Source organism: Podarcis melisellensis, assembly GCF_964234715.1.
Source record: "Podarcis melisellensis genome assembly, chromosome: 8".
Classification (NCBI taxonomy): domain Eukaryota; kingdom Metazoa; phylum Chordata; class Lepidosauria; order Squamata; family Lacertidae; genus Podarcis; species Podarcis melisellensis.
Window position 1 is genome coordinate 73,153,436 of NC_138540.1, and position 19,724 is coordinate 73,173,159.

Below are 19,724 nucleotides of genomic sequence, written 5' to 3' on the forward strand. Positions count from 1 at the left end.
GCCTCCTCTGCCGTGTGGTGGGGAATAATCAACGAGGGGGGCGGGTGTGCAAGGAAGATCAGGACGGAAGAGGGATGCGTCACTCTCTGCAGTGGCTGCGGGAGCGGAGGAGCAGCAGCTCGTCCCAAGTCGTGTCTCCCGCCCCACCAGCACGAGTCACGCCCACGGTGGGTCTTCGACCCCCGCGCGCCTTTCTCCCAAACGGCAGGCGCACCTCGAGATTCTAGTTACGAGAAGAGAAGGGACTGCCCCGAAAGTCTTGACAATGCCCCTGATCGGGCCCTGAAGGACACTTTGCACCGGGTCAGAAGCACTCTCGGCGTTGGTGTGTCACGTGAGTCGAAGCCTTGCAATAGGTCCCTGAGGATGAAACTCCTTGGCCTCTTCATTGGTTATTGGGTTTACAGTATTTTTACCCGCTCTTCATAAAATTCTAGCACAAACTACAATATAGTTATAACATTTATTTATTTTTTGAAGATCAATTAAAACTATGTTTGCTGCCTCCCATCCTAGTAAGAAAAGCGGTCCCATGCTCAATCCTGTCTGTGGCTACTGGGTAATGATCGGGAAAGGCACTTTGCAGATACTCAGAGGCAGCCTCAGTTCTTATCAGCAGACCTGTTGCTCTTTGGCACAGAAAACAGATTACTGAACTAAACCTCAGAAAGTGATGGTTGACTTAAGCCCTTCTGCCTGATCCCAAAGAGAAAGACCTCTTTGTCTCTCCCCATCCCTAGTCCTAAATTGGGTAGACCAAAGCAGATGAAATCCCTTAATCCACACACGGTGCAGGCTATATATGTTGGAGAGGACACACTTCTGATTCTCTTATCCTGACAAAGTTTAGGACACGAGGAGATGCCCTCTACTTAATCAAATCATTGGCCCATGTAGCTCAGTATTAGGCAGAGCCACACTGCGCATTCAAAGCACATCCAAAGCACATGACTTCTCCCAAAAAATCATAGGAACTGTGGCTTGTGAAGGTTGCTGGGAATTCATAGCTCTGCCAGGGAGAAACCACCACTCCCAGGATTCCCATGTGCTTTCAGTGCCTGTTGGACTGTGTTGCCCGTGGGTGCAATGGCACCTTAGAGGTCTTCTGCTGGTGTCTACACAGCTTCCGACCCTCCCACTCACTGCCCCCATGGTCAGGAGGTGGTAAGGGAGAGTATGTTTTTATCCCTTCTAAAACTGTTTTTAAAGAGTGACGCACGTTCCTATGTGCTTTTCAAATCCTATGTGCTTTTAAACCTCAAATTAATTTTACTGGATCTGGCTTTCTTCCAGATCCCTTGGAAAAGCAAAGTGTGTGTTTTTTGTGTCCCCTATATTGGCAGGGGGCTGATCTAAGGAAGCGAGAAGTGACAAGAGGGGTGGCACCTATGATGCTTAAAATCCAGATGCTCCCTTGGGCCTAAAAAAAAAGTTGGCAACACATAATACATAACACACAGCTTGATCTATAGCATTCACCCCGACAGATGTAGTGAAACCTAAGGGTAAAGGGACCCCTGACCATTAGGTCCAGTCGTGGCCAACTCTGGGGTTGCGGCGCTCACCTCGCTTTATTGGCTGAGGGAGCCGGGGTACAGTTCCCGGGTCATGTGGCCAGCATGACTAAGCCGCTTCTGGCGAACCAGAGCAGCGCACGGAAACACCGTTTACCTTCCCGCCAGAGTGGTACCTATTTATCTACTTGCACTTTGATGTGCTTTCGAACTGCTAGGTTGGCAGGAGCAGCGACCCAGCAACGGGAGCTCACCCCATCGCGGGGATTCGAACCACCGACCTTCTGATCCACAAGTCCTAGGCTCTGTGGTTTAACCCACAGCACCACTCGCATCCCTAGTGAAACCTAGATAGCTTTAATAGGGGATTGCATTTATGATTAGATTCCTGATGTCTTCCAGCCATGATGGCTTAAGAAGTGGCTTACTTGTGAAGCACACATTTGTACGTTGAGGTCCCTGGAGCAGGCACTCAGGTCTCCACTTGGAGGGGTTAGGGAAGCTGGTGATGTGAAATGCCTTTCTCTGCCTGAGACCCTGGAAAGCCATGCTGCCAGTCAGAGTAGGCAGCACCGGTCTAGACAGGACAAATAATCTGACCCAGTGTTTGGAATTCGCCAGGCACATTTTGCACCTAGCTATCAGCCGTGTGCGACCAAGTGAAGATGCCTGAGTGCCAGGATGTCACCTGATGTCTCCTCCATCTGGAAGTGCGTGCCTAGTGATCCTTGGGTCTTGCCTGTTTCCACTCACTTAACAATACACCTTGTAGAATTCTACCCGTGATATTTTATGTGCCACAATCAGAAAAAAATTCAGGAACCAAAAAATACAACTTTCCAGTGGGGGTCTGGCATCAAAATGGCAACTAGACATTTTGTTTTGGCAACTGCAATCCTGGTTTAAGGAGCCATTTGGCTCCTAGCTTGTATATCTGAGTTTCTAACACTGGTCTGATCTGGGGTTGAGGCAGCTGGGTTTAATGCAAGCTAATGAGTGGTTCAAATTCTAATCTGTGAATGCACGCATGAAACCAGCAGGCGGCAGTTACTCGGGACTGATTTAATGAGCACTGCAGAGGTGCAGTCTTGTATATTCATCATTAGTCACAAACCCTCTCTCCCTTTCCTCTTATCATCTACCTGCCTCCCACAATGCCTCACCGTAACATTCCCCATCTCCCAGGCTCTGAGAGATTCTCTGATTTCAGCCTTATCTCCCAGTTCCCACAACAGGCTCCTGCATCATTCACTTATGCAAGGCTAATGGACACACACACTTGCCTGCCTGGGAGTCCGATGATGGAGATCACTCCCGTTCCACTCCGGTGCCCCGGGGGTCAGCATCCACTCTCCTCTGCCCTATTGTAAGCAAAGCTTTCAAGGGCCTCTTTGACTCCAGCATGGTTCCTTGTCCCTTTGCCCTTCAGAGATGCTGTCTCAGCTGAGCCGTTAAGGTTGGTGGGGAAAGGCGTGTGAGCCTTACAGACTGTGAGGGAATCACAGAACTGTAGAGTTGGAAGGGTCCCCGAGGGTCATCTAGTCCAATGCAGGAAGACTTGAGCCACACTGCCTATCAGAGTAGGCCGTACTGTGAGCTTACTTGAGAGACCCCATTTCTGGGAGTTCTGCTACCATTTGAAAAGAGAATCCAGCGGGAAGTGAGGTTACAGGGAACCAGGCAGAGGGCCTTCTCGGCAGTGGCACCCTCCCTGTGGAATGCCCTCCCATCAGATGTCAAGGAGATAAAGAACTACACAACTTTTAGAAGACATCAGAAGGCGGCCCTGTATCAGGAAGGTTTTTTACGTTTGACATCTTACTGTTTTTAATATGCACTGTAAGCCCAGCCAGATGGGTGGGGTATAAATAATGCAATTTTATTGTTGTTGTTGTTGTTATTCCTCTGATCCAAGCAATGGCTGTGGTGTAAAGTTGTTCCTACCTAAACACTGCTGAGCCTTCAGAGGTTTACAGCAACATGCAGTAGTGTAAACCCATAGAAACCAATTCCTACACTACTGCTAGAGTGTCTCACCTGCACCCATGTTCCTGTTGTTATTCATAGAATCATAGAGTTGGAAGGGATCCTGAGGGTCAGCAAAAACGCTCACAGCAACTATGAGCTGAGGGCTGTGTGCTCTCCAGGGCAACCCTCCAGGTGTCATATCCAAGTGGTAGGCGGGGTCATAGGGGAAAGTGGGCGGAGCAATGGATGTGATCCTTGGCATTTGCTGTAGGCTGTCTTTCAATCACCCAACTGTCCTTGGGTTCTGTGCCTGGGCATGCCTCTCTCCATCTTCCATCCTGGCAAGGGAGAGGCATTGTCAAGGACACATTCCAGCCAAGCACTGTCAGGAACTGGCTAGATGCAGAGGAATGGTGCAAGGCACCAGCTGGGGAACCCCCAAGGAAAGAAGGCTCAGAGCCAGAGGACTGGTGGTGGGACGACCATGAGTGGTCAGAGGGAGAGGACTGGGAGGAGGAAGTGATGTCAGAAGCTGAAGAGGTCACAGGTCTTAGTGAGCAGGGAATCTGTGGCAGAGAGCAGTCCAGAATCAGAGTCAGAAGCGGAAGCAGGAGAGGAGGGAGGCCCAGAGGCAGAGATGAGTCAGGCTGTTGAAGAAATCAGCTCCCCTCCCTCCTTGTTCCCCAGAACCAGAAGTGGTATGAAGAGGGAGACGGGCACGGCGGCAGAGTCTCAGATTGCTTGGGAAGGACCTGGGAGAGGAGACTTAGGCAACTGTGGAAATGCCTCACAGGGGCAAAATCTACTGGGATGAGTTGCTGTGCTAACAAGGCCTGGCCTCCCGAGTCGACCTTGTTTTCTTGAATAAAGAGTTAACTTCACTGATGCCATGTGATTTATTGCTGACCTGTTCCTGACACCCACACATGACATGCACTCGAGGAGGGTGCAGAGCTTGGGAAGAGGGGATGTGCCCTGGGGATAGTGCCCAGGGCCAGACAAGAGTGGTGGAGGATCCCATTCACCCCCCTATTCTGAGGTTCCCCAGCCCTGCCTCAGGACATGCAAGCCCTCAGGTTTTGCTTGTGGGTTTCCCCTGTGCCTGGGCTGGCCATTTTGCATGCTGGACTAGATAGGCTTTTTATCTGACCCAGCAGGGCTTTTTTGTGTTCTTATTTCCTCTCCTATTCCTCCTCCCCAAAATGATGTTGCTCAGAACTATGAAGATGCAGGCAGCTCGGCACTGAAATTACAAGAGGCTTGCAGGATGTTGCTGGCAGCAGCGGATATCTGTGTCACAGCCGCTAACAATGAGATAACCTTCCCTGCCTGCCTCTCCGCTCTGAGCACCTTCTTTGGACTTGCCTCCTTGGCTTGCTGGACCCAGAACAGCCTTGGCTCCACTCTCAGTTAGTGGCCAATTTTGCACCCTCAAAAAAACACACAGCAGCAGAAACAGATCCTGAAAACCAAGGAGAGAACCACCATGTTCTTATCCTCCCTCTGCAAAGAAAGCCGAAGAAAGCTACTAAAAAATTTACCGTTCTGCTGCTGGGGGATGTTGGAAGGAGGCGCACAGAGCCTGTGGGGAGCGAGAGGCCTACGAAGCACAAAAGACGCATTTAATTATGTATCTCTTCAAACAATTCCCTCTTTCATTTTCTGATGTCGGTCAAAGAAAGGGGAAAGGAGACACAGGCATGGTGAAGTGAATTCCAGCAGTTTTGAAATAAATAAATATCGAAGTAAAACAAAATTAAACCTCTGTTACGGCTGACCTTGTACTAATCATTTCTCTAGCAGTGCTCCTTACCTATAAACTAGGATTGTCAGTAGGCTGTCTTTTATTACTTTTCTTTGAAGCTTTTGTGGTGGTGGTGGTTGCAATGGTTGTTGATATACTACCTTTTCTTCCAAGGTGGCGTACATGGTTCTTCTCCTCCCCATTTCATCCTCAACAACCCTGTGAGGTAGGATAGGCTAGGAAATGGTGGCTGGCCCAAGATCACCCAATGAGCTTCACGGCCAAAGGTGGATTTGAACCCAGGTACAACACTCTAACCATTATGCCACACTGGCTCAGAGTTTTAGAACTGCGTATGTAGATTTTTACTTGTATATGCAGCTCAGTGGGCTGTGGGGGATACAGTGAGTGTCCTGAACCCCTGGCCTACCTGGCAGCAAGTCAAGTCGAAAGTTCAAAGTCCAGGGATCAAGCCACACAAAGTCCAAAGTCCAGGATCAATCCAAGTAGCTAAGTCTGAAGTCCAGCAGTCAGGATATAGCCCAGAGTCAATCAAACCCAAAGCAGAGTCCCGTAGGGGTCCAGGAGCATTCAAGTCAAGGTCCATCAACTTGGGCAGCTGAGCAGACACAGCACCTGAGCTCTGCTTCCCTTTGTATTTTTCATGCAGATTGCAGGCATGTGGAGCTCATCTGTTCTGAGCCCAATCCGGCTGAGGAATCACACCCCTCCTCCCAGAGCTAGTGAGCCCCACCTGGCCAGCTAGGGAGCTGGGCTGTGGGCCCTTGGCTGCCTCAGCCTTCTGGAGCACATTGCCCACTGTCTCTACGCCTTGGAGCCAGCCATGTTTGTGGAGACAGGGGCCTCTTTGGCTCTGGGGATGGGTCCTGCTGCTCTGGATCCTGTGCATTGACCTCCATGCCCTCGCCATCCCAGCTCTCTGTGAATACTTCCTTCCCCACCCCCAGCTTGCCCCAGTGTGTCCCAATCCTGGCTACACCCCTCGTCGGGATCTTCTTCCTCCTCTCCATCCTCCTGCCAGTTCACGAAACACAACAGGAAATTCACTCTGCTCCACCTGACTCCCATCACTTGTATCTGACTGGTGGGTGAGCTTCTGGGTTCTTAAGGAAAACAAACTAGATTCTGCAAGCCGTAGAGCGCAGGTGGGCAGAGAGGGTTGTGTGCTGTACTTAGCTTTTTACTACAACCCCCCAGATCCATCAATCACAGCCTCGTGCAAAAGGGGAACTAAAGAATTCTGAGCCCAGAAGTGAACTGAGCTCTTAGTCGTTCCACACAAAAATCCACTCCTGGTTATTCCAAGTTTCCTCCATTTCAGCAATATAATTATGGCAGGTTGGGGCAGAGAATAATTTTGCTATTGCTACTATGGACCATAAGGAGTCTGAAATCCTTGTCAATCTACTACAGATCACCCAGGGATTTACCTGGTGGATCCTGAGCTGGTAGAGGATTTGTGGGCATCTAGAGCATCCTCATGGTCTCTTGGGTCCCACCTTTGTCTCCTGCCAAAAGAACCACTTGCCAGTGTCTCTGGAACTCCTGAGACAATCTTAGGCTGGTGGCAACTGGGGAAATTGCCCTGTGGTGCCAACCTGACCTTGGAACACTCTCCCTCAAGGTTCCCTTCTGAGGAGCTTCAGATGTCAAGCCAAGACCATTTTACTTGTCCAGGCTATTAATGATTGTCTTTCACAGCCGGTTGAGGTCTTCCGTGTTATTTTTATCGTCGTTTAACTGCTGCTTTTGTCTTATCGTTTTGTGGTCTGGATTCCTTTTTTGGGATGGGAGGATGTCATTTAAATAATTCATGGTTAAAACAAAAATAATGTGTGTGTGTTTCTGCAAGCCACCTAGAGAATCTTTAATTGTGAGGTGGGATGAGATATCTATCTATCTATCTATCTATCTATCTATCTATCTATCTATCTATCTATCTAGTATGATCTGAGAACATGGTCCAGATAACACACCCCTGCAACTTATTATTGCCTGGGTAGGGATGGGGGAAGGATGCCATCTTTTAGGGAAGCTTCTCCAAGAACACTGACAAAGAGCTATACCCAACTCAGTTTTACTCAAGAGCAGTCATTGAACTCAATGGACCCACATTTGTCATGTTCATTCATTTTAACGTGTCAGCTCTGGGTCTGACTAGCATTAGATGCAGCCAAGGGGGGGCGGGGGGGCAAGGAGTAGCCTCACATGACAGGCTCCTCATCGTGGGCAGCCTTCCCATGCATTGTCCAGAACACCTGAAGGAAAAATCAACAACACAGCCCTTCTAGGAAGAAGCCGAGCTGAACTCCGTTGGTGTCAAGAAAGATGGAGAAGGCACTAGTACAGGGCTATGAAGTCATCAAGCCTTGGGAGGCATTGCTCCTACAGCAGCATCATTCATGACCCTCTCGGCCATGAAGCTCCCTAGGCGATCTTGGGCCAATCTATCTCAAAGGATTCTTGCGAGGATAAAATAGAAGGGGGGGGGCACAGGGACTAGGCATGCTGTTTAAGCTTCTTGCGAGTGAGATGGGTTGTACGTTTCATAAAAAATAAGCATAGACTCATAAGGGGACCCAAGGGTCATTTAGTCCAACCCTCTGTAAGGCTGCCCACAACTGTCCCTATGTGGTCTCAAACCACCAACCTTCTGGTTAACAGCCAGACGCATTGACCCATTGCACCTCCTCAATGGAACAACAGTTTTTGTTATCCTTTCCAGGATCTATTGGACTCATTAACCATGAAACCAGATTTCCTTCAGCCCTCCTGCTATGGCTACTGCAAGGGATCGCTTGCTTTCTGGACCTCTGCAACTCCCCAGTGATACAAAGAATTAGGCCCAGCCTGGCCCTTTGTGACTTATGCCCCTACAACATGGATCACTCAAGCTCCCTAGCGACGGGGTGGAGGAGACACAGAAGATCACACACTTTAAAAACACTCCCCATATACACACAGAGAGATTCCGATCCACGGTCTTTATTCCGCTCCCTAATAAATAAGCCCCAGCACCTCTGTGGAACCTTGAACACAAAGGATCGTTAACACTGAACACAGCTACAAAACTGGGGGGGGGAGGAGCCCCCTCACCACAATCTTGGTGAGGGGGAAGAAGGGAGAAAAGGGGAGGTCAGAAACCTGGGCCTTCCAAGGTCTTGAGTCAGGAGTGGAGAACATAGGGCTGGCAGACACACACCCCTCCCCAGGAGGGGGTGGATTTCAAGATTAGAACCCCCCCCCCAGGCGGTATTTGAAGGGCACCTGGGGCCCTGACTGGCAGTGCAACCTCATTTTAAAGTGACAGTACAGCTAGGCCTTGGCAAAGCCCATTTGTTGCCTGGGAGACGGGCCTAGGAGGAATCGGGCAAAGGAGTCCTGGAGTCTAGGAGCGTGTTGCTGTCCACATGGGAGTAAAAAAAAATAAAAGTAAAACCCAGGAGCCCCGACTCTGTGGCCACTGTGCTGCACTCATTCAGACTGCCCTCCTCTCAAAAAAAAAAGGGGGGGAAAAAAGAGCTGAGTTTGGCATTTTCGTCGCGGAAAATAACGGATTAGGGCAGCTGGCGCAGCAGAAACCTCCCAAAGCCAGAAAGCTTTCGGCATAGACTGGGGTACTCCTGGACTCGCTGCCCACCCCCACACCAGTGATGGAAATGCACAAATGGGATTACTGGTGGGTTTTACCCAGCTGCCTTCCCCAGCTGCCTTTGGGCATGCTCTTAAGTCAGGGATGGGGAACCTGTGGCCCTCCAGATATTGTTAGACTCCAGCTCCCATCAGCCCCAGCCACCATGGCCAGCAGTCAGAGATGATGGGTGCTGTAGTCCATCAACATCTGGAGGGCCATCCCTGCTCTAGGTTAACTCTCACGTGGGCAAGGGGCACAGAACCCCCTCAAGGGTCTCAGAAGCTCTCCAACTTCTGTAAATCAGATTTCTGGCCACATAATGTTCAGGGCCATGCCTACCCTTTCCCCCTTCTGTCAGAGGTAATGTTGTCGAAAAGATCCCTTTAATAAAACAATTGGGCTCGCCAAAGGATGGAAACAGGAGGAGAGGGAGCAAGGAAGGATTCAATACGGACTCTTGGTTTCCCATCTCTCAACCACTTGTGTGTGTGAGAGAGAAGGAAATCGCAGATCGATTGCCCTCAACATGGAGGAGGAAAGCAGGTCCTTGCTGTCCCAGCTGTTGGGTGAAATCTCAACGCAAGAGATACAGGCACCGCCACCTGTCCACTGAAGTTCCCAGTCACACACACTCCGAACAACAGCTGGAAAGAAGGTAGAGAAAGGATGCTGGAGCAGCAGAAGTCAAAAGCTCTCTGGGGTCCTGTGAGGAATATAAATAGCACTTAAAGGGGGAGGGGATAAAATGAAGTCACTGCAGAGACCCTCAGAGAGAAAAAGAGAGAAGGAAGAGGCTCCGGGACAAAGATCCCCGAAGCAGGAAAGTGGTGGCGGTGGAATCCATCACTGCGAGTGGCACTCTTGAGGCTAAGGTCCAGCTGTTGGTCTGGCGAGGAGTGGAATGTCGTCCCCTCGGTCGCACGCCGGCCACGGGAGGTGGGTGCCACCGACCCAGCAGCAGTTTCGGAGCAACACCCTTGGGAGAGAGGGAGCGCTGGGGGTTTCACTCCGGCTCCAAGGGGGGCTCAGCCACCGTGATGCCCTGGTGCAGCTTTTCAAGGGAGATTTTCATCTGGAGGAAAGAGGACAGCGTTAGCCCTCCCTGGAGGCAGCCGAGTAAGGAGCGGTCGTCGTTAGCAAAGAGGCCCAGGAGCGGTTTTATTCTCAGGGCCTGTGGTAGCCGCAGGGTCTCTTTCCCAAACCCCATCTGTTGTGGTGCAAACAACAGCTTCAAAGAGAGGGATTTCAATTGGGAAAATGGCTTGCGGGCGGCAAAGTTTAGGAAACCAACTCTGTCTCAGCACCATGATTCAAATCCTCCCCCCTTCACCTCGCATCTCCTTAAGGCTGGAGGGGGAAGAGAAACATAGAGAAACTCCAGGGTTTGTGAAGCCTGAGAAAAGGAAGCCCACCACAAATATTCCTCCATTTGCACTGAAAAGGACTCGGTCCTTTGTGCATCCCAATGCAATCATGTGCGTGTGTGTTTTTCAAATGCTCCAAGCAGGCAGAAAACACCACTGCCAGAGATTCCCCTGCTGACTCCAGGGCCCCCAAACATTACCCAGGGCAGGAGAAGCGGAGCTGGTGGTGCAGATCAATCTGCCAACCAAAGAAGTGACAAGGACTAGATATCCCCCAACATCCTCCATGGAAAAATGGTACTATTGCCATTAATTTCCACTGGGTCAAACTGTGGGATGTAACATCACTGAAGCAGTCAAATATAACATTTCCTGTTTGCCCAGTATGGACACACAGGGGAATGTTGCTTCAGCCAGGAGGACCTCCTGTCACACCCAGTCTGAAGCATCCTCCCCCTGTGTGTGACCAGGTAGATGGGCGTGACCCTAGCAGACCCTACAAAAGGGCCAGTCATGCAGCCACCTTCCCTTTTTCGCCTTCTCTCCATCTTGCCTTTTGCTGTCTGCTGGCTCTTAGCCAGCAGCGCATGGGCTCATCCCTCACAGGGGATGAACCCATACTTTTCTCTGTAACTGTAACTACAAGATATAGCCTGCCTTCAGGACCATACTGTGAACTGAACGTAAGTTAACCTTATCATTACTTTTAAAGAAAGACTGTTGTGTCATTATTGTTTTTAAGAGGGAAACTAAAGGGGATTTACCGGGAACAATCCAATCTGGACAAGCCAGACTGGATTGCTTAACTCAAACGATTCTCACGAATCCATCAACTATAGCTTCCAGCAATGTACAATGGAATGTGCTCTGCTTGAGTGAGGAAGGATAAAATTTAATCAATATTTCCGCCCCTACTATCCACAACATTCCCACACAAGGGTGTTCACGTTAACTCCCCATTAGCGCCCTCGTGACAACTGCAGACCTCACCTCATCTAGAAGTTCCACGGAGGCCTTGAGGATCTGCTTCCACTTCTGAACCTCCACACTGTGAAACCGCTTCTGCAGCTCCAGGATCTCGGCCCATTCAGATGCTGTCTGTGGTAGCTTTCTGCCAGGGAGGAGAGAGAGTGTGTGTGTACTCTTAGCTGCAATCGACAGGGAAACGTCTTCAAAGCCCCCCTCATCTCCATGCCTTATGTGCTCCTCCAGAGTGCTAATGGTCCTACCCCACAGACCAGTTCCACAAGGCCTCTGTATTCTTAAATGCAGCCCACTTTCCCCTCTCACCTCCTTTCTAACCGAATGTTGCCAACGCATTTAACCTTTTTAACAAACCACGGGGCCCAAATCCGTTGTTTCAGATCATAAAGGTAAGAAAAGGTTGTGTTCCTCACACTTCTCTCTTGGTTCCTTACCCACTGGAGAGCGCATAGGCCTGCCATGATTCAAAGGTCCGGGCTGTGTGCTCCAGAGACCAGAGCCTGTAGAACAGCATCATGTTCAAGATAACCAAGACCACAAGGCTGGAGAGAGAAAGAGAGAGAGAAATGGCTTGGAAGGAGAAGGGACCACTCGGGCCAAGCTCTTGCCGAAGCAGCCAACCTGTGCCTGGTTCAAACCACTTCAGCCTCTACATTTAAAAGACAAACAAGTAGAATATTAAAATGTTAAAGAGAAGCATTATAAGCCAGCTTCTCCCTGACATGCTACTCTTCTACATGAAGGGATCTATCTACTTGTCTATATAACATATATATTCAACTATGGGCTCATCCACTTCCTCTTGTCCCATTGTTCCTGCGCAGGGAAAACAGCTCTTTAGCGCTCAATCGAAGCAAAAATTATGTTTGCTCTGATTTAACACTAAAGGGTGGATTTCCCCTGGGAAAGGAGCGGGGCATGAGGAAAACCGCTCGGATCCATGCCTAGAAAGTGTGAGTCAAGCAGGGCAAGTGGAAGTGTGGATGAGCCCCTGTGTTTTATTCAAGAGTGGACCACTGAAATCAGTGGACCTAGCCATGTCCATTGATTCTGATGGGTCTGTTCTGAGAAGGTCTAGCATCAGAAACAGCTCGGTGGGCGGTATCCAACAAAGCAGTTCCGCGAATGCAAGGGCTTCTGGTTGCACAGTGGAACTTCCCATCGCCCTCCCCTCCAGGAGCATGCCCTGAATCTATTCTCAAGTTTCCACTAATCCTCCAGAGCATATCTGGGGAAGATGCAGGATGCGCAAAAGAGGAAGTTCTGCTGTGCAAATAGAAATCCTTGAGCTAACGGAACTACTTTGTTAGATACCGTCAGAGGCAGACAAGAAAGTACCCTCCAGGTGCCATCAGCCCAATCAAGCTTGGTTAATGTTCAGCGGTGATGGGCGTTAGAATATCCTGGGGGGTGGGCACCAGGTTGGCATTCAGCCAGGTGACACACATCCCCTCAAAACAGGTTTTTCAATTCAGTCAGAGGTTTTCTAGGCCACAGAAAACACCCCTGTCCTGTGGGTCCCCCTGTCTAGTTATTATTGACTTACAAGGTGTTAGGAGCAAGGGGAATTTCTTGCTCCTTCTTATCAGGTCAGGCTATTTGTCCATCTGGCCTAAAATTGTCTGTGGACTGGCAAGGTCTCAGAGACTTTTCACATTGCCTGCTACTTTTTGCTTGCAATAGCACAGGCAGAACCCGGGAACTTCACTGAGCGTGTGTTTTGTAAAGCACATGTGCTCTGCCATTGATTTATAGCTCTTCTCCATGTGTTTTAACTTTCTGGAGCTATCCATGCATGTACCAGGCGCTTCCAGCTGGACCACGGAGCTATGGCCCCTCCCCAGCTCCTTCAGCCTTTTTGCAAACAGGAGGACCCGAGTTCAGGCCCTGCAATATTGCTCAGTTACATTTGGCTCTAAGAAAGAACGCACAACCCTTTGCAGCTTCCCTGCTCAGAGCATTAAAAATACAAGGCATGAGTGCCTATTAGTGTACGCTACGCTGAGTGGATGATGCCAGCATCTGACATCTCTCTTTGGGAAATCAATAGCATGTAGCTCATTAGAGCGCAGTATTTAAAGAAAGTAAATGTAGGGATTCAACACAGATGCTGGTGTGGGTGGTTGAGACAGAGCATGGGTCTGCGCCATTTAGCTTAAGTGGTAGCAAGCATTCTCCCCCTCCCCCCCTTGAAAACAGCCTGATGCGATAAGAGACAATAGTCTGTGATGATCCCTCCAGGTTAGTTTTTAAGTGATCAAGTGGAGGCTGCAGCGATAATATCGAAAACGTACAGATCATGTTGCAAATGCACTATGTGAACTCAGCCTGAGCTGAAGGACAGCAATATACAACAAGACTTGATCCCTGTGTAATCCATGATTTTGCACACTTTTTTTATATTGGTTGCAAAATTCAGCATGCCAGTAGTCTTCTTTCTCTTTTGCTTGCTTTCTTTTGCATTCTCTTTGTTCGATTTTATTTCTTTTGCATTATCTCTCACTTTCTCTCTTACATTCTCTCTTTCGCATTCTTTTGCACTGTTTTCTTTCTCTTTTGCTTTCTCTTTCACATTTGCTTGCATTATCATTACCGCCTTCTCTCTTTCGCATTTTTCTCTTTCGGATTTCTTTCTTCTGCATTCTCTCTTTCACATCCTTTTTCTTTTGCAGCCTCTCTTTTCTTTCTCCCTCTTTCACATTCTTCCCCCCCCCTCACATTTTCTCTTGTTCTCTCTCTCTCTCTTGGAAAATCCCTGGCTCACAGATTAAGCTTTGATCATGTGAAGGCAGAGATGGGGGGGGGCGGGGTGAGGGGTCAGAAGCCACAAGGAAGAGAGAAGAGAGGGGCTAAGCAGGCCACCCAGCTGTCGCGGGACACAACTTTGGTGTGTCACGAAGCCCTTTGTTCCTTGCCATAACTGCCAGGCACAGGCAAAGATAAGGAAGCAGTATGCAACTTCATATAACTTAGCCAGGGTAAAGAACTCTATGGATCATTATTTTCCTTTTCCTTTGCTTTTAATTCAGATAAAAGCCCTGAGTACAAGACAACCAGTAAGGGGGAAAAGGGCAAGCAGGGAGAAAGTGGAGGACAAAAGGAGTGGAGGAAGGAATGCACAGACGAGTGGAGGATGACAAACAGGCTCAGGGACAGGGAGCCAGAGGAGATGGTTGTGGCGGCAGGGAGGAGGGTGGCAAAGAGCATAAGCGGGGAGGTGTTGGGGTGTTATCTGTCAGCATCCAAGGCAAGGGATGGTGTTTGTGAGTCAACAGCAGGGTCGGTGCAGGATGGGGTTCGGGTTGGGGGCAAGGTCCAAAGGGGGCCCGAGGCAGAAGCACAGTAGGGGGAGTGAGACCGGCATACGATACCTCACACAGATCCTGTGCGGAGGCAGAGGTGGAAGAAGGAAAGAAAGAGACGTGTGACACTTTGCTCGTGCTATCGGCCCGGGAAAAAAAAAAAGCAGGGGATCCTATCCTGAGTCTCTCCCCACCCCACCCCCCACACCAAATGCTCACCATTACTATTAAACAAGCAAGGCCATTGACCCTGCTCTTGCATCTTTCTCATGGCAGAACAACACACAGAAATGGGAGGGCGAGGTTTAAGAGACGCAGGAAGCTGACTGCTACTAGGAGAAGATCATGTGTCGATCTCATCCAGTACTGGCTGCTCATAAGAGGCTGCCACTCTCTGGGGTCTCAGGAACAGTGTCCTTCTGATGCCCCAGGGGCCAGTCTGCATGCAAAGTGTGTGCTCCACCCCTGAACCAGGGCCCCGCCCCTTACCCAGCACAAAGAGAGAAAGTGGTGAGCAAAAACCTTCGCTTCATGCACTTCGAGGCATCAGGCTGGATGTGCACGATGCACTAAACATGGCAACCGTGGGTTGTGGGCTGGTGCTGACCTTTAAAGCCCTAAACGGCTTCAGGCCAGTATACCTCAAGGAGCATCTCCACCCCCATTCTTCAGCCCAGACACTGAGGTCCAGCTCTGAGGGCCTTCTCAGTAGTGGTGCCATCCCATCAGATTCCAAACATAAAAAGCTACACAACTTTCCGAAGGCAATTGAAGGCAGCGCTGTATCAGGAAGTTTTAAATGTTTGATGTTTTACTGTAGCCTTAATAATTTGTTGGGAGCTGCTGGAGCAACCCATTCATATGGGCAGCATGCTGCTACTGCTATTATTATTATTATTATTATTATTATTATTATTATTATTATTACAGTATTATTATTACTACAGTGGAACCTCAGTTTTCAAGCGTCTCAGAAGCCGAACGTTTCAGTTTTCAAACATCGAAAACCCGGAAGTGAATGCTTCTGTTTTCAAACGCGCCTCGGAAGTCGAACGGCTTCCAAGGCATGTTTCTCCATTGAACTTGCAGCCATCCCTTTGCGCCTCAGTTGTCAAACATTTCAGAAGTTGAACGGTCTTACGTTTGACAACCGAGGTTCCACTGTAAATAATAATAATAATTATTATTATTATTATTATTTCCTATGCTTGTCCTACTCAAGAACAGGTTGTGCTCTTACTTTGCCTCCCAATTCAGCTCACGTCTACACTGCACATTTAAAGCACTCTTATGCCACATCAGCAGTCATGACTCCCCCCCCCCCCCCCGCCAGCTTCCTAGCTGGTTGACGGTGCTGGGAATCGTAGCCTTGCAAGGGGTCTCCTAACAGCTCTCAGCACACTCAAACTACAGTTCCCAGGACCTTGCGGGGTCAAGACTATTAAAGTGGTGCTAGGGCACTTTCAGGTATGGTGTGAGGGTGCTTTGCTAGGAGATGAACCCCACTGAACACAGTGGGACTCACCTCTGAGTAAACATGCCTGGGGCCGCGTCAGCTCCTAAGAGGCTCTAGATCCAACCCCAACTCCAACCCCCCCCCCGCTCCCCGTTTCCCAAGCCAGCAGCTGCCTTACACCAAACTGATGATGAGAATCACGGTGGAGACGGTCTGGCCTTGGCCTTGATCCGACAGCTGCTCCGAGAGCCGAGAGGTCAGGCTGCCTGCAGGGAAGGAGAAGGCCCGCAGGTCAAGGGCTGTTGCAAGGATCGTGCCCTGCGGATCCAGGGAGACAGCCCAGTGTGGAAGGGAAGGGGACAGGCTGGACCCCGGTGCGAGGGGGGCCTACCTGAGGGACGGATGGTGCGGGCTGCCCCCTCACCGTCAGGCAACGTGGGGAGTGGGGGCTCGACGTGGGGGGCTCTCCAGCTCAGGGTGCGCTTCCGGCGGCGCAGGCCGGACAGGAGCCCCCGCGGCTCCTTGCCATGGCAGCTCTCTTCCAGCAGGGCCTTCTCTGCCTGCACCAGCGCCAGCTCTGCAACAGAGGGAGCGGGAGGGGAGGCTGAAAGCTCCATAGCAGACTCCCAGGGGAGGCTGGTCCTGCCCTGCCAACCTCTGTCAGCCCTCTGCCAACCCTCCACCTGCTTGCCTTTTTAACTAAAGGGCCTTTTCGGTAGTGGCGTCTGCCCTGCGGAACACCTTCACATCAGATGTCTAGGAGATAAATAGCTATACAACTTTTAGAAGACATCTGAAGGCAGCCCTCTATAGGGACGTTTTAACCGTCTGATGTTTTATTATGTTTTCATATCTGTTGGAAACCACCCAGAGTGGCTGGGGCAACCCAGTCAGATGGACAGGGTGTAACAACAAAAACAGTAACAATCAGCCCAGGGCCCTGGCTGTCAGGTCTCTTCTCCTTGGTCTCAGTTTTGCCTTTGTAGGATTCAGCAAGGAGGAGGGGGACAAAACTAGCATTAGCTATCTCTGCCCGTCATTGACTCTGGCGCCACCTACTGTTGGGCTCCCTGCCTCCCACCCTACCAGTCCCAATGAGCACCAGCTACCACTGCTTTCTCCTCCAGAGCATGAATCCCCCCACATGCCCACAGATAAAGCAACCCAGACCCAGGGCCAATGAAACTACGGGGCGCTATGATCCCCCACACGGGACAAAGCAGGGGGCAATCCCAGCCCCTAAGGCCCCTGGCGGTGCTGCTCTGTGCTCAGATTTCTGGAGTGCAGCTCTGCCCTTTTGCTTCCCATACCCAAGTGCTGAAAGTATTCTTCCACACCGCTCCAGGCGTTTTTCTCAATGAGCGTTTTCACCAGGTTCCATGGCTGCTTCCGGTACCGGATCTCAGAGGAGACTCTGCAATAAAGGAAATAAAAGCTTCTGATGAAGCGGCCTGTGAAAGCTCACTCCACAGATTCTATGGAAGTATTCAAGCAGAGGCTAGAGGGCCATCTGCCGGGGATGCTGCTATTATATTCTTTGTTGGACTGAACAGGGGGGGGTTAGACTACTCTGAGGTTCCCTCCAACTCTGTGACCATATGGTTCCATGATAAACGCTCCTATGGCAGGGATGGACAACTGTAGCCTTTCAGGTGTTGCCCCGCCAGATTCAGCTGGCATGATCAAAGTACAGTGGTACCTTGATTCTCAAACTTAATCTGTTCCAGACTTTTAAAAACAACCCCTAAAACAGCAATTTAACATTATTTTTACTATCTAACAAGACCATTTCTGGGTTAGGGTTAGGGTTAATTTTAGGACTGGGTTAGTGTTAGGGCAAGGATTAGAATGAGGGTTAGGGTCGGTGTTGTTTTATGTTTTCTTGGGGTTTTGATTCATTTGCGGTTGGCTTGCTTTTTTAATTTGTTGTTTTGCTGCTTTTTCATGAGTTGCAAGTTTGCTGGCTTTGTGGTTTTCTGGATAGTTTCAGTTTTAATTTTAAATGTCAGCTGGGGAGCACAAAGCCTCTGCTTCCCAGCTGAGAGATCCCCCGCCTCGCTCCTGCTTGCACAGGTGCTGCTCACCTGGAGAGGTGCAGGCCCCATCACACTTTTCCACTGAGGGGTACGTGGCTGTGTTCACCTCAGTAGAGAAGTTTAAAAGAGCATCGTGTGGCAATGCAAAAACAGCCTGACAGCTGCCTCAGCAGCAGTTTAGGGGCTCTCAGATGAAGCTGCCAGGCTGCCTCTACCTTTGCCATCCCAGCAACTATTCTGCCTGGCTGCCTTCATGTGGTGCAGGGCTTCTGATGCTGAGGTGGGGGCATCCCTTGAGGGGAGTTTAAAGGAGCCCCCAGCTGTGAACCCCTCAATGGCAAGTGTGACAGTGCCTGCACCTCCCCAGCTGAGCAGCCCCGATCCAGCTCCTACTCCCGTGCAAGCAGGAGCACTCAAAACAGAAGTGTGGCACTGAAAAAGGAAGTGTAACACTCAAAACAGAACAGTTCAGATTCCGAAAAAAGTTAGCAAACCTACACCTACTGTTCACGGCATTCAAATTCCAAGTTGTTCATAAACTAAGCTGTTTGAAAACTGAGGTACCACTGTACTGTTTTGGGGGGAAAGGGGGTGGGCAGGTGTGGAGGACTCCCTGGTCCTGAATGGGGTAACTGTGCCCCTGAAGGACCAGGTGCGCAGCCTGGGAGTCATTTTGGACTCACAGCTGTCTATAGAGGCACAGGTCAATTCTGTGTCCAGGGCAGCTGTCTACCAGCTCCATCACGGACTATCTTGTCAGAGTGGTGCATGCTCTAGTTTTCTCCCACTTGGACTACTGCAGTGCGCGCTACATGGGGCTACCTTTGAAGGTGACCCGTAAAATACAACTAATCCAGAATGTGGCAGCTAGACTGGTGACTGGGAGTGGCCGCTGAGACGACATAACACCAGTCCTGAAAGACCTACATTGGCTCCCAGTACGTTTCTGAGCACAATTCAAAGTGTTGGTGCTGAATTTTAAACCCCTAAATGGCCTCGGCCCAGTGTACCTGAAGGAGCATCTCCACCCCCATCATTCAGCCCGGACACTGAGGTCCAGCTCCAAGGGCCTTCTGGTGGTTCCCTCGCTGCAAGGTTACAGGGAACCATGCAGAAGGCCTTCTCGGTTGTGGCACGTGCCCTGTGGAACACCCTCCCATCAAATGTCAAGGAAATAAACAACTATCTGGCTTTCAGAAGACATCTGAAGGCAGTCCTGTTTAGGCAAGTTTTTAATGTTTGATGTTCTATCATGTTTTTAATATTCTGTTGGGAGCTGCCCAAAGTGGCTGGGGAAACTCAGCCAGATGGGAGGGGTATAAATAATAAATTACTATTCTTATTCTTATTATTAATGGTCAGGGATGTTGAGAGCTGCAGTCCAACATCACCTGGAGGACCACAGGTTTCCCACCCCTGTTTTACGGTGCCAAGGGATTCTCACTGGTTTTGCCTCGAGAGATAAACTGGGTCAACATGCCAAAAGGAGAGGAAACCAGCCCTGAAGCCGCGGGGACAAGGGGGAGGAACCAGTACCTGAGTCGGGCCTTGCTCTTGGCTACAGCAGTAATACAGTATCGATGCGCTGTGTAGAAGTAGTCCTGGTATGGGATCCCCTGTGTGATCACTTCTGAGTCGACCACGCAGCCCCCGCTTTTGGAGCTGGTACGGAACAGAGTCTGTGGCCGTTGAGAGAGAAAG

General features: G+C 50.0%; 1 protein-coding gene across 7 annotated transcripts in view; it reads right to left on the reverse strand.

The window, feature by feature from the left end:
* Positions 1 to 8,216: 8,216 nt before the first annotated feature.
* GRAMD1A (GRAM domain containing 1A) overlaps positions 8,217 to 19,724 on the reverse strand; it is a 51,275-nt gene continuing 39,767 nt past the window's right edge. For all 7 annotated transcript variants that reach the window (XM_081920602.1, XM_081920601.1, XM_081920603.1 and 4 more), the window contains 7 exons: positions 19,560 to 19,702; positions 17,298 to 17,401; positions 16,379 to 16,564; positions 16,166 to 16,253; positions 11,664 to 11,771; positions 11,236 to 11,356; positions 8,217 to 9,953 (listed from right to left, as the gene is read on the reverse strand). In XM_081920602.1, coding sequence (XP_081776728.1) covers positions 9,885 to 9,953; positions 11,236 to 11,356; positions 11,664 to 11,771; positions 16,166 to 16,253; positions 16,379 to 16,564; positions 17,298 to 17,401; positions 19,560 to 19,702 — 819 coding nt within the window. In that variant the 3' untranslated portion in view covers positions 8,217 to 9,884. The remainder of the gene's footprint in view (positions 9,954 to 11,235; positions 11,357 to 11,663; positions 11,772 to 16,165; positions 16,254 to 16,378; positions 16,565 to 17,297; positions 17,402 to 19,559; positions 19,703 to 19,724) is intronic.